General features: G+C 56.1%; 3 protein-coding genes and 1 pseudogene across 3 annotated transcripts, besides 8 other annotated features; 1 reads left to right on the forward strand and 3 right to left on the reverse strand.

The window, feature by feature from the left end:
- On the reverse strand, window positions 1–782 carry Tc00.1047053508681.11 (annotated as a pseudogene; the record flags this gene model as incomplete).
- Window positions 1–7229: a sequence feature (areas not merged during assembly with more than two copies in the genome that could not be assigned to a particular haplotype).
- On the forward strand, window positions 882–1445 carry Tc00.1047053508681.20 (uncharacterized protein; the record flags this gene model as incomplete). The annotated part of the gene is made up of 1 exon (XM_802385.1): window positions 882–1445. One exon carries the CDS (start codon window positions 882–884, stop codon window positions 1443–1445), a length of 564 nt encoding a protein of 187 aa, XP_807478.1.
- Window positions 3284–7855: a mobile genetic element.
- Window positions 3312–3588: a mobile genetic element.
- Window positions 7230–8494: a sequence feature (heterozygous, Esmeraldo-like haplotype).
- Window positions 7678–7706: a sequence feature (AT_rich).
- Window positions 7686–7855: a mobile genetic element.
- Window positions 8117–8154: a microsatellite.
- Window positions 8495–13265: a sequence feature (areas not merged during assembly with more than two copies in the genome that could not be assigned to a particular haplotype).
- On the reverse strand, window positions 9281–10123 carry Tc00.1047053508681.31 (uncharacterized protein; the record flags this gene model as incomplete). The annotated part of the gene is made up of 1 exon (XM_802387.1): window positions 9281–10123. One exon carries the CDS (start codon window positions 10121–10123, stop codon window positions 9281–9283), a length of 843 nt encoding a protein of 280 aa, XP_807480.1.
- On the reverse strand, window positions 11103–13265 carry Tc00.1047053508681.40 (dispersed gene family protein 1 (DGF-1), putative; the record flags this gene model as incomplete). Its single annotated transcript, XM_802386.1, has 1 exon — window positions 11103–13265. A coding segment is annotated over one exon (2163 nt), but the record flags the coding sequence as incomplete, so codon positions are not given.

Consider the following 13265-nt stretch of genomic DNA (forward strand, 5'->3'; position numbering starts at 1 on the left):
CCCAAAAACGTTAGACACTGTCCTCAGTTACAAGTGTCGTTGGTCGCGTTATGCCGTTTCGGGTGCTGACGCCCTCAGAACCCTCCTTTATAATATCTGTGCAAAGGATAGTCGCACCTGCCGTCCAGATCTCCGTTGGACCAGCAACACAGCATAGATCAAGGTACTTTGACGCAATCCCAGTGAAGCTGACGTCGCTGCAGTCGCCTCTATCCTTGCAATGGGCCTCAGCAATAGCAAGTACATGACCCTGCACCTCAACGAGACTGAGACCAAGAAGCAAGTCATATCTACCGCCAGCGTTAGAAACATCGTCCCAGTTGTCAAGCTGTTCCTATTCAATCCCCATCAACGCAACAACTGTATTTCCTACATTACCCTCCACAGCGTGTGCAGCACCACTGCCACAGCACATCATCACGACGAGGAGGACCAGCACCGCGGAAGTAAACACATGCCGGGACATGTTGGGCCTCTGCGGCTCACTCTCTCTTCCTTCCCTCCTCCTTCCGCTGGATCCGGTCACGCGGCGACGGTTGTGTGTGCAGGGTGCCTTCACAGCAGCAACACGTGAGAGCACATCAATATGTGTGTGGGCGGTGTGTGTGTGTGCTGTTGGTCCTTTCAGTGCCTTCAAATTTCACAGTAGCGTTTAGCGCCTGTTTGCTTTCTTTCCTAACGTGTCTGTTTACAAGAATTGGAGAGTACAGCAGCAACAGCGGCAATACACCAGAAAGGTCAGTGAGGAGCAGAGCAGAGCACCCACGCAGAGAGCGAGTCATAAGACAATCCGGAAGGAGCAACACTGAGAACCATCGCAGAAAAAAAAAAAAGGCAGCAACACAGAGAAAGCCAACACACACAGAGAGAGAGAAAGAGACATGCACGCGGAATTTCATCATTCGGCGACGCCATTCAAAGTCCTGCCAAAACAGTCTGCAAGTGATACAGTGATCAGCCACACGCTCCCGGTGCATCGCTGCGGCAAGGACGTGGACACAAACGGAATTATGTGTGCAAACGTGGGCGGCGTCAATTCAAAGCACAGTCACACGACACTCGCTCCCTCGGTGCATCCCACGCCCCGCCTCAAAACGACCGCGACAAGCACCAATCAGCAAAATAATGAGGCGGTGGAAACAACTTCCCTGCAGGCCCTTCAGGGCTCCACAGCAACGCCACCAACAGGAGCGTGCAGCCCTCTGCTTGCAGCAGTGCAGGCCTCTTTGCTCCTGGTCTCTCGGGGCGTTGAACACCTCCCCGACCATCTCGCGCTCACAAAACAAGCCTCACGCAGACGCCATTCACTTTTTCCGCGAATGGTGTTGCCGCGCTCAATTATGTGCAAATTATCCACAAGTCATCACCCAAAGTTTCTTTCCATTGTGACAAACAAAAAAGATAATTTTTTTTTTAAAGTCAACATAAATACCACTTCGCCCTAGTCACTGCGCATTGCCCCGCACAGGATCGTTGTTACTCGCCCCTCCGCTCCCCTCTCATCCCATTCCTGCCTGCCAGGACGTACATCACAGTCGCAATCCCTCCCAAGAAAGACCTTGTCACATGCTGGCACGGGCCACATTTTCACCTTGCATCCCAACCTCCCGCCCACAAGAGGGCAAACAGGGAGATTGTGTGCATGTGCGTGTGGATGGCCATATGCAAAACTCATCGAAATTCAAAGAAATACGGCACGCAGAGCAACCCCGCCCACAGATTGGGAGTCCACTCGTGAACCGCAGCAGGAAGAACAAAAGTCCTCTTGTTACCCTTCTGAGAGGCCGATTCATTACCATCACGCCGCCTCAAAAGCGTGTACCGGCGAGCGGAGGAGGTGACTGCTCAATCGCACCTCGTGTCGGAGGCGCTCACAACGTCTCACTGCAGCAACTTGCCGTCAGCAACAAGCCGTGTGGCAGAACGCAACACAATTCACACACTCGCCAATAAAATAAATAAAAATGCATCTCACCGCCATAAAACGGCAGTCAACATCTGTTTCACGGCAGAAACCAAATGTCAAGGGATTAATTAAGAAAAACAAACACGCGGATGGTCTCCCACAATACATTTCAACAAAGAATAGTCTCTCAATCCTGAAAATAAGCACCGTAAATTCAGAAAACACGCCTCGTCGCGCCAAAAATCGTGTCATGCCCCTCCTCGCAATGCTCTGCTGTCCACAGACACCGCCCTCTGTGGTGTTCTGGCAAAAGCAAAAAATAAACGTTCACAAACCAACAGCAAGAGAAACCTCCACACGCAACGTGTGCATCACCGTGGAGCATCGCTTCTCTCCTTGTAAGAAAAAGAGGCGCCGTCACATCATCCGAATGGATCGCCACAAACACGCCAAATTGCGAAGTACGCAAAACGCTCCGCCGTGACCATCGCTTTCCCGATAAGGCAGCCCACTTCAGTCCACCGTGTCTGCCAAGCAGGACACACCAGGCCTGCCGCTGCAACGCAAGAGAGATTCGGAAATACGCAACGGATCCCGTCGCAGTCGTTGGCTCAGCCGCCGTGTTGAGGTTTGGGATGGGCGGATGGAGGAAGAAAAACAAAACGGCCAAATATCCCCGCGGAATCCCGCATTCCACGCAGTCCCAATGGCCAGAGGGTCCTCTAGGGACGCCTGGGAGACGCATCCGCCACACTCTCACGCACCATCATTCACGGCACCCCAATCGAGTCCAGTGGGCCTCGTGAAGCACACGGCGCGCCTCAGTGGCGTGGCGAGCAGCCTTCTCGGAGAAAAGGACACGTGGCGATGGTTCCCCTCCCCGCCTCACTTTTTTTTTTCTTTTCTCCTCCTGTTTTTGGTGGCATCTCACAGAAGGGGAGCGTGCCTCATGTCCCTCAGCCCTTCTCTCGGCACACGCACAAAAACAGAGAGGGGAATAATAAACGAGTGGGTCAGGCGGCACGGAGAAATAAATGTGCGGGAGACAAACAAAACAAAAGAATAAACAAAAAGCCCGACAGATATGCACGCGGCATATTCAGCGGAAACGGGTGTCACCTTCAGTGGGTAAATTAGTAGCCAATTGCGGTGTCGATCGCCCACGGTGAGAAACAGCGTTGTGCTCACAATATTTTTGGCTTGTTTTCTGCTTCCCTCCCCTGTTATTTCTCCCTCATCCATCATCTTTATTTTTCTTACTTTTTACTTCCCTCTCCCACCTTCAGCAACACGGCCAAGTTTGGACGCTGCGCCCTCCCCCCGTCATGCCGAACATGTTTGCGCTCTTTAAACCCATGCCGTACTCGCTTAAATATCATTCGTGTAAAAAAAAAAAAAACTTTAGAATAGTCTTCTAGGCCGCTGGCCGGATCCTGCAGTTTATCAACAATAGAAACCAAACAAGATAGAAATAAGTGAGGGATCAACAGAATAAGAGTGTGGATTCACCACACCCTCAATGCTTAACACCAGGTGACTGCATGTTTATACATTTATACACCATCCGTTAGCCACAATCGTGGCCCGCTCACTCTATTCGGATAGGATACATATATTTAGTGTTTACTTATTATTTGCGAACTGGCAGACTTTGGGGTCCGCCAACCACAAGACACCGCCGCTCCCCTTCGCAAGTTCCACCCCTTCGCCAAGTCCTGAAGTGTAAACACACGACCGCGTGATACACCTTCTGCGGGGTTTTCCGCAGACCGTACGTATGCAAAGGATGCCTGTATTCCGCGAGAGTCCAAAAACTCATATATCCGTTGCGGCTCCCACGTCATAAACTGTGTTTTTGAGCTGCCTTTCTTCGCCGCTCCTTGCAGCGAAGTGTTTTCCACCCAAACGTCAGTGGTGGATGGCAGGATGGCGGAAAAGGCCGATAAGGCTAAGCGTAACGCGCGTGTCTCGGCCTGCATGATGAGAAAAGGCTTCCTCTTCCACTTTTCCTCCGGCAATTTTAACGTCGCCGGAGTCTGGAATAAAAACGGCTCCCCATCCATGGAGCGATGCGTCCGTGATGATGGCGGCCGATGCCTTCTCCGTGGGCTTGATGATTCGCCTATGATTGTTCTCGATGATCTGTCGTGATCTCTCGCCCAAACCAACCGCTGACGGCGGAAGGTTGGCCGGGGATGTCTCCTGCACAATCCCCCGGTTAACTGCGGACAATCGTCGTCGCACTGCCTTGATGAAAAAGTAGTAGTCGTATAAACGCGTGCCCAAAACGGCAGCCGCGTACAAAAAGCGTGACGCCATAACCTCCATTTCCGCGATGGTTAAAGAATTGAGCGCCGGCATGGCGCGTACAGACCGGACAAACTTGTCACTCAGGGATACCGCCTGGTGAGTGTGATCGAACTGCACCCCCAGAAAGGTGTACTGCGTAGCGCCCGATTCGCGATCCTCCCTATCGTGGCGTGACAGCCGTCCGCATTACGAAGCACTTGGGCTCCCCACAATGTCACGTCGCTTTTCGACCCTGCAATGCGTATATTACCGATCCAAACGTCGACACGCACCAATGGAGGTGCAGCCCAGAGGGGGCGAACCACCGTCGTCACCCCCGCAATTGCCGAAGCAATAGTAATAATCTGGAGAATTTCTGGCCGGCCTTGTATCCCATTGGGAGCCGTGTAAGCTCCACCAGCGTGCCGTCCTCCACGCGGCATCGAAAGAGATGCCGGGTCTCCCGCGGTAAAAAAACATGAGAAAAGGATGCCTTTAATTCCAGGCAGGAGGCGGTCTCAGCCATCACAGGCGGCAAATAATGGGAAATGTGTAAAAGAGGAACATGAGCCTCATAAGGGTCGTCTCTGTTCTTGTCACGCGGCCACGCGATCCATCGTCGTCGTGAATCGGTGTTTTCTCCTCCACAACCGAGAAAGGTATTATCCATCCGCCTGTTATTGTGGACAAAGCGTCCTCGATAATTCTGGCTTTTCGTAATAATCGCGCGTCAGCGGTTGGAATTCTCCGTGAGCCTTCGCACGCCTTACCTGAGGAAGACGGAGGGAAAGGGGACCGCCCGACGAGTCCCCAAACTTGCATGAGTCTCTCCAGGGTAGCCGGGTTCAACCGACTCATGATCCACTTTGGTATTCAATACGGGCACGTTGACTTGCTTTAACGGGATAGCGTGTTCATCTTATGGAGTGGTCAGACGCGTCCTTGTCGCGCGTCTCGTAATTGTAGCGGAGTGAGGATGAAAATCATGGAAAAAACGCTCCTCTGCTCTCAACCAGGGTTCCTGCCCTTCCGCAGTGCCTCCCTTCACATCAGTGCGGCCGGTGACGACACCTGGGTCAGCATTGTGGTGTACCTCCCCAAATATCGAACCGTGTCCTGGGGAAGGTCGAACGGGTCGACGTGCTTCGCCAACTGCGAGATCACGTGTGGGTCCAAATAGTACGTCTCCTCGATTTGAGCAGCGTGTCTCAACGCACCGCGCTTTATGGAATACGCCGTGGCATTCCAAGGAGCCAGAGCTCCTTCGACTTGGGCATTAGTAATATTCGTGAGCTTTTCGTTTTCGTGAACTGTCCTGCATAGCTTTATAAAGTCGAACGCATCCTGCCCTCGTATCCTGACGAACCGCAAGGCACGGTGGGGATCCACCCTCGCCGTCTTCGGCGCCACGGACCAATCCAAAATTATGTTCCCGTCCGACTCCATTGTGAAATTGTTGGCAGTCAAGGCCGCAATCTCGGACCAACGACTCGCCGTTATCCACACAAATCAAAAACAACACGTTCCCTCCAATCGGTTCGGCCGCGGATAACTTTATTCATCTCTTCCTCTGTCACGGGGCGCGCCCGCTTCGTCTCCGATCGCGCCGCAATCTTTTGTAACCCCAGAATCATCATGCCCAGCGGGGTTCGATACATTTCCAACATGGACCGCAGCGTCCTGGCGTGCTGCGGTCGGGTCGATGGCGCTACATCGATTGCCGCCAAAAGGCCGCGCGGCTCTCCTAGTTCATCGGCTGTTCGTGCGCGCAGCAAAAAACATTGAAAATTGCCCCGCCAGGGACATTCTCGGCTCCCGCTTTGACGGCGCCCACATCTCTCGAGCGAGCTCGTTCGCTCTCCTCATATAACTGGCCCAAAGCGGAGATGCCGGCGCTTCGTCGTACCACAGTCGAGCGTCGTTGATGGATAAGCTCCATTTCCCTTCTCGACGATTGCGTCGGGCAATTTGTAATAGCGGGTGGAGTGTCGGCGGTGCGGTGCGACGCCTGTGCGGAATAGCGGGAGGTGGTGGAATGGGTGGGGCTGCCGTCGTCCGCCTACATAGGCGGCGGGCAGCCCCTTTGCCTTTTCTTAACGGCCGTCTGCGCTGCGAGTAACTTCCTCCGGGTGCGTCTCGGGCGTTGCTTGTAGATGCGTCGTGTCCATAAACGTGACACAACTGGCATCGCAACGATCGTTGCGCTCCTCGCCGTTCCGCGAGAAGCTGGGCTGCCCTCGCAAAGGTGTCAGCCTCATGAACGACGGTGTAAAGACGGGCGCGCAGTTTGGAGAGCGGGATGTCGGGATCGGACGCCATCATGAGCTGCATCCGAAATTCCTGCATTAAGATCCCGTCCAAATCCATAAACTGATCAGTGGGATCCCGCTCTGTTTCCAGCGCGCCCTTCCACGCAACCAAACTGTCAAAGGCAAGTTTAACCTGCTCGTCCTCCTGGTGCCAGCACTTGTATGCGCCCGGAGGTCGACAACGACTCCGGAAATGCCCTCATTCCATACACGTGTAGCCCAAGTGGTGACGCCGAGTGCGCGGAACTTTCGTTCCTCTTCTTCTGTACCGGAATGAGCGTCCAAGGGGGAGGTGCAGGAAGGCAAAGGCATTAAGGAACGGAAATGTGGTCATCCAAAATTGCCCTGAGAAGTCTGGGGAATAGCCTGCCGTCTCTCTCGCGCCGGGCTTCGCCAGGCCGTGCGGAACGACGCATCCCCAACCATTAAGCGATGCGTTTGACGCCGCGGTTTTTTGGTAACGCCATCTTCGGCCGTATTTTGACGCGTGGCAGGCCTATCTGTCGAGCCTCTCCGAAAGGTCGGGACTTCTTCCCGGCCCGCCGTCTCCGCCTCCCACGCGGCTTGCCGCGTCTCTCTTGCACTAACGCGTGCCTCTCGTTCCTGGAGTTGGGCACGGGTCACCTCCAACTGCTGTTCGCGTCCGGCGAGCGCGTATTCTCGTTCTGCAAGAAGGCCGCCGGAGACCGCAATGTTAGCTTCGCGCACCGATAGGTTGTTATGCGCCTACTCCACCTGAAAATTAAGCTAAGCGTTTCGATTCTGCAAGTCCGAGATGACATGGGCGTAGTCAGTGCTCAGGCGCTCCCTTTCAGCGATGATGAGCCCTCGCTGGACCCCCAACTCCCGGGCCACCTCCACACGATGGGCAGGAGCACTTGGGTCTCGACATTTGCTACTTGAGGCGCCCGGAGATTCGCAATATGTCCTGTAAGGCTCGAATCCTCCCACCGACTGGCAACTTTTCCCGAAATAAAGCGTAAGCCTCTCTTGGAGGCGGCCACAGTCAGCGTCGCGTACGACAGCCCTTTTTCATCAACGAAGGTGAGCTGCACCTGAATAGCGCCATGTTGGCGTACCAATTCCGAGAGACGGCCATCAATATCGCTCCACTCGGGGGCCGTGTAAGGAACCAATGCCATTCCTCCATATAAAACAACCTCGCTGTGTCTGTAAATTTAAAATTAGAAATTAAAAAATTAGCTGCCGCTATCGAATCCCTAAAGTCGTGGCCTTCCCAAAATTCATAAGACAAAGAGGTGTCGTAAAGAAGTGTATTCGTTTTATCAGGGTACATATACATTAATTAAGTTTGCCAGCCCTCTCGCGATCATTCTCTTCGCAAGCTCCTCAAACAAATTATATGGAAAGATATAGATACAAAAATAAGCATCGATCAATGCATAGATATATCGATATGGATAGGAATATAAAAACGCTACTTTATTCTTATTTATTGACGCATGTGTATAGATATGGATGTATCCCTTCTCTCCCCTCCAAATTGAGAGACAGATTGGCTACGTGGTTTATTGAAATGCCATTTTATTGGCTGCATATGTATATAAATAGGTATATAGTTGTCGGTATCAATATCTATTCAGCGCTTTTGATATATATATATATATATATATATATATATATATATATTGTTACTATTCCTCGTGTCTGCTCAAATAAATAAGAAGGCTCACACGCCAGCCACCATCGCAGAGCACTTCCGCCCAACGATCGGAGATTTAAAAGAGAGCCCGGCACCCAAAGTGGGAGCCGCAGCGGAGGCCGTGAAGCACACACCACCGCTACGCATCCGCCCCGGGGATAGCGCGGTGGCTCGATAATCCGTTGCTGCCAAGAATCAATAAAACAACAAATCACAGAACCAACCAAACATGGACGCTATAAATGAGGAAAGGGAGAGGAGAGCAGCCTGCCAGGAGCAAATACGGCCCGCCGCATCTGCGAGGGGCCTCGTGCCTTCTCGCCGCACGGAGGTACTGCCGGGTAGTGCCTTTCCACTTCAAAGTGGAACCACACCAATATTTCCGTGAAGCACGACTTCCCCACTTCTCCAATTTCCGCTCCATGCTTTTTTCTGGGTGCTTGCAGAGCCGGGCAGCGGAGTAAAGACAGACTTGCCTCTCCGCACAGTTCCGGTCGGCCGGTTCTCACAATTTCCGGTCAATGCCGTGGCGCGCCTTGCGGTAGCGAGTCAGTCAGGCATTGCTGTGGCACTGAAACACGCATGCTGGACGGCGAGGCTCAGCCGGTGGTGATCCCATTGGTCTGTCGTCACCGGGCAACGTGCGCCTTCTCGGCGGCCTGACCTCTCTGCCGTCGTGAAGTCGGCGACAGCGTGACGTTAATCAACGCATGTGTGCGTGCCATTTTAGGCACACGGTGCACTGTTTCTCGGTGGTATTCTCCTCCTGTGCAGAGGCGGGGTTTCTGTGTGGGTTTGATGCTCTTCATGCGGAGGTTCGGGCCTTGCAGCGCGTGGCTATTTAATCCCTATTTTTAGTGTCACGACTTTCTTTCTGTCGGGTGTTTGTGCCGTGTGTGGGTGGTCAATCCCCCGGCACTGCTCGCCTGCCTGTCGCATCAAGGGCATTTACGAAGTGCTTCCTTCTTCGGTGCCGATCGTAGCTCTGTGCTGGAGTGTTCGTGTGCTCGTATGCGGGATGGTGGTCCCGTTTTCGCTTGAGCCCTGAATTCACAGTAACTTCATTCGAAAGGGGTGGATGCCGTCAGACCGTCACATTCCTGGCAACGCCTCCTATTTGTCGGGGGAACTCTTGCTTGTGGAAGTGCTGAAGATGAAATACAATTCCGGCTTGCCTTTCGCACGACGCCATGCGGAAACTGCATGAGAGTGGCTTCGGCCTGGCCTGTGCAGTCTGCGGCGGAGGTGCGATCGGTGTGCCTTCTCTCGCTCTCGTCCTCGCTCAAGTGCTGGGCGGTGGTTCCGGTGGGATTTCTGGCGGTTCCGGCTCACCGGGAAAGCTGAACTCCCGCAGCGGCTGGGAGAGCGCGTAATGCCCTGGGCGTTAACCATGTGCGTCACGACACTAGTGCGGCAGCTGCGGTGCTTGCCGCAAACCGGGCAGTCTGCCGGGCGTCGGATCGTGGCGTGGTGGGGTCCAGCAGGAGGAGGAGGCGTTTCCGTGTGAACTCTTTTGCGTGCCTGTTGTGAGGCATCCGGGCCGCACCAACAGAATGTGCTCGGGATGGCGGGTTGCAGTGGCCGTGGCAGCCATCCGTATTTGTGCGAAACCCCGCTGCGGAGGCAGGCCAGTGCAGCCTCTTCCCCACGAGTGAGAATGGAGTCCGTGCACGTGGGTTCCCAGTCGCCTGTTACGGTGAAGCGGTGAGCCCCTGGCTTGAGCTGTCGGGCACCAATAATACGTTCGGCCAGTGCGACGATGCCGGCGCTCCATTTGTCAATGAGCTGTGCGAGGTCGGACGCCTTGTCTGAATTTCGCATCACAAGCTTCGTTCTTGGACACGCCGCAGTGGCTAAGGACAAGCTGCATCCGTATACGCGCTCCTCGGCGCTGCGGGCGAGACAAAAGGGTACGTCCACAATGTGAGTCACCAGGTGATACAGAACCGTCGACATGTGTTCGCGTGCTTCCACGGTTCAACGAGAAGGTGCATAGTCGCACGCTGCCGTGGAAAAAGTCTCGGTGAATATCGTACACTCCATGCTAACACCACACCACTCTGTATCTGCTGTGGTGCATGAATTTCGCACGGCCAGAAGGAAATTGGGAAGAGGAAAGAATTCCTCGTGTAGGCATCCCCGTACCAGCGTGGCCAATCCTCAACAATATTCCTTGCCGGCGGAATGCGGTGTGCCAAGTAAATCAAGGGCCGCGCCGTGAAGGGATGTGCAAATTGCCGAAAGTGACTGTCACACCTCCTGCACACACAAAACGTGCGGGCCGTAACGGGCAACAAATCCCAATGCCGCGTCATCCAAGGCTCCCACCTTCCACGCGCACACCTGAGGGATCCAGCCATGGCGGTGCGCTCGAGGATAAGTGTGGAGCGTGACCGGGATGGCTTGGTCCGTCAATTTCACCACTAAAGACATGAATCACCCTGTGCACTCGCCACGCCAGGGCAGCCTAATCACGGAAGGCGGTCGTGCCCCAATACATAATCCCGCTAAAAGACGTTCTTGGAAACCCGGAGCCCTGCTGCTGCTCCGTCGCCGCTTTGCTCCTGTAAGGAAACCCACGATAGGGCAAAGCCACAATTCATTAATTCCACTAGGCGGTTCGCTGGATCCTTCTTCCATTGCACAAAATGGGCGTTGAGTTCCTCGCACACAACTCCATGGAATTACATTCCGATACAGCACAACACCAGCAGTAACAAGAGCGACAATTCAATCCCCTTCCACACAATCATCGTGGAACGGGAGCAACTCCTGAAAACACCCGCTCAAAATAGAAACAAATCGATAGAAACAACAATCAACAACACGGTCGGTGCTGTTGACGATGGATGGCTGTGGTGCGCAGCAAATCCGTGGCCCTGCGCCCTCCCCCAACAAGCAGCACTGCACGCCTGTCATTTCTACGTGTTGCACGTCACAGGAGGGCGTGATCACTTTTGCCGCTCGCACTCAATGCACGGTCAAACAGGCTCAGCGCGTCTGGACGGGTGTTACCAGCCATGGGCTGCAGCTGCGCGGGTGGTCGGTACGACGATGCACCAGTGGTGCCTGAAGCGTACGACGATGACGTCATTTCGTGGAGCTTCTGCACATCCTCGTCGCTCTCCCCGTCATCGCGCAGCAGCGCCTCCAGCCCACCACGCCGCGGCTCGCGCAGCTCCTGCCAGTGGCGGTCCTCCGCGTACCACACAACGACGCTGTACACAGTGACCGCAAGCAGCACAGTGGTCAGCAGCAGCAACATTGCCGCGTACGCCCTCGCACCGCCGTCGCTCGGAGCAACGTGGTTTGTCACGCTGACCAGACACAGCGCCGCAAAGAGCACAAAGCTCACCGCGTGCATCACCGTCAGGTAGGCCGAGCGCATCATGTTCGTGAAGGCAACCACGCCCGCGCCCGCAAGCAGCACAGCCGCCATGCAGAAGTACTGGACGTGGCAGCCCCCCACGGGCGGGTGCACAGCAGCAATCAGGCACACCACGCACAGCACCGACAGCTGGAACACGCACCAGTACACGTGGCTGCCCCTCATGTTCGTCAGCATGCCGCCGTACATCCGCTGCTGCGCTACGGGGTGCCAATACCCGACGGGGTAAAGCAGGCGCTCGTGCAGCGGCTTCCTCAAAAACTGCCAGTACTTCGTGAAGCTCGCGCCTGTGTGACGCGCAATGAAGTAGCACACGCCAGCAGGGAACGCCACACCGTACAGCACGCCGGCGACACCAATCACGCGGTGCTGCACGCGGGCGCCGGGCATCGCCAGTGCGAACACCGAGCCGAAGAAAATGCCGAGGTGCATCGCGTGCGCCACAACGTACGTCAGGCTCGGGAAGCGCATCGCCGCCCACGCACTCGCCGCGTCCACGCCGCGCCACCGCTGGAAGGCGGCCGTCACACCGCAGTGCACGCACCCGAACACAGCGGCGAGCAGCGCGTTGCCCACCACCATCCACAGCGGGTCAAGGGCAGCAAACACCGACAGGAAGTACGGCAGCGCAACGGTGCTCGCACGCTCCTGCGCCGAGGCGCATGGCATCCTCGCGAACACGCCGAGTGCCTGCAACTCCAGAACGGAGCCCAGCCCGCCAGTCACCACCACGGCAACAGCCGCCGCACCCGCAACAACGCCGGTGATCGCAGAGAGGACGCTGGCAGCGGCGGGCAGCGTGTTCGACCTGATCGTGAAGGACCCAAGCAGCACACCCTTGCAGCCGCTGAACACCGCCACAGCGTCGCAGCGAATGACTAGCGTCTCGTCGGCAGCAATGAAGTAACCGCGGTGCACGGGCACAGCCAGCTCCAGGACGGTGGACGGATTCTTCGCGTTGCGCACCCACGTCGCGTTGCGCAGCATCGCTCCCCACGGACCGCCAAACCCGCTCGGCTGCGCCGTCGATGTAGGCACAAAGCTCAGGTGCGTGCCGATCTGCGGGTCGCTTGCCCACCGAAACGGCGGCGGCAGCGCCACCATCAGCAGTGTCGGGACGGCGCTCCCACCGCCACGGATGTCGCTCTGCGTCAGGCTCCCACCAGCCGCCGTCGTCGTCACGGCAAGCGTCGGGCACGCCACGTCGCTCCACCACAGCGTGCTACTCACCGACGCCGTCGGGGTCCGCGTGGGCGGCAGCTCCACCGTCTCCGTCACCCGCTGGGTCTCCGTCGGCCCATGCCGCGTTGGCCAGTACTGCGTCGCGCTTGGGCTCGGCGTCCACGTTGGCGTCAGGCTGCGCGTCGCCGTCAGCGTTGCCGTGTGGCTCAGCAGCGGCGGGGCAGGCGTGCGGTTGCACCCGTCCACGTGCGGCAGGTACACCGGCAGGCAGTCGCGCCCGTACCCGCCCTCAGCACAGCGGCAGCGGCACGACCCCGACATCGCCCTCGTCGCAGCTGCAAAGCAGTTCACGTCGGCGTCGCACACGCCACACGCCACGGGGCGGAATTCCCCGATGACGCCGGCGGATCTGTAGTCCATCGGCTGCAGCGCCTCCCCGTTGAGCGTCAGACACCCCACAACGAGCTTCCCGCCGGCGCCCCCAAGCACAACGGTGCCGTCCATCACGACGGGTCCGCTGCCAGCGTT

Source organism: Trypanosoma cruzi, genomic scaffold, assembly GCF_000209065.1.
Source record: "Trypanosoma cruzi strain CL Brener 1047053517017 genomic scaffold, whole genome shotgun sequence".
Classification (NCBI taxonomy): domain Eukaryota; phylum Euglenozoa; class Kinetoplastea; order Trypanosomatida; family Trypanosomatidae; genus Trypanosoma; species Trypanosoma cruzi.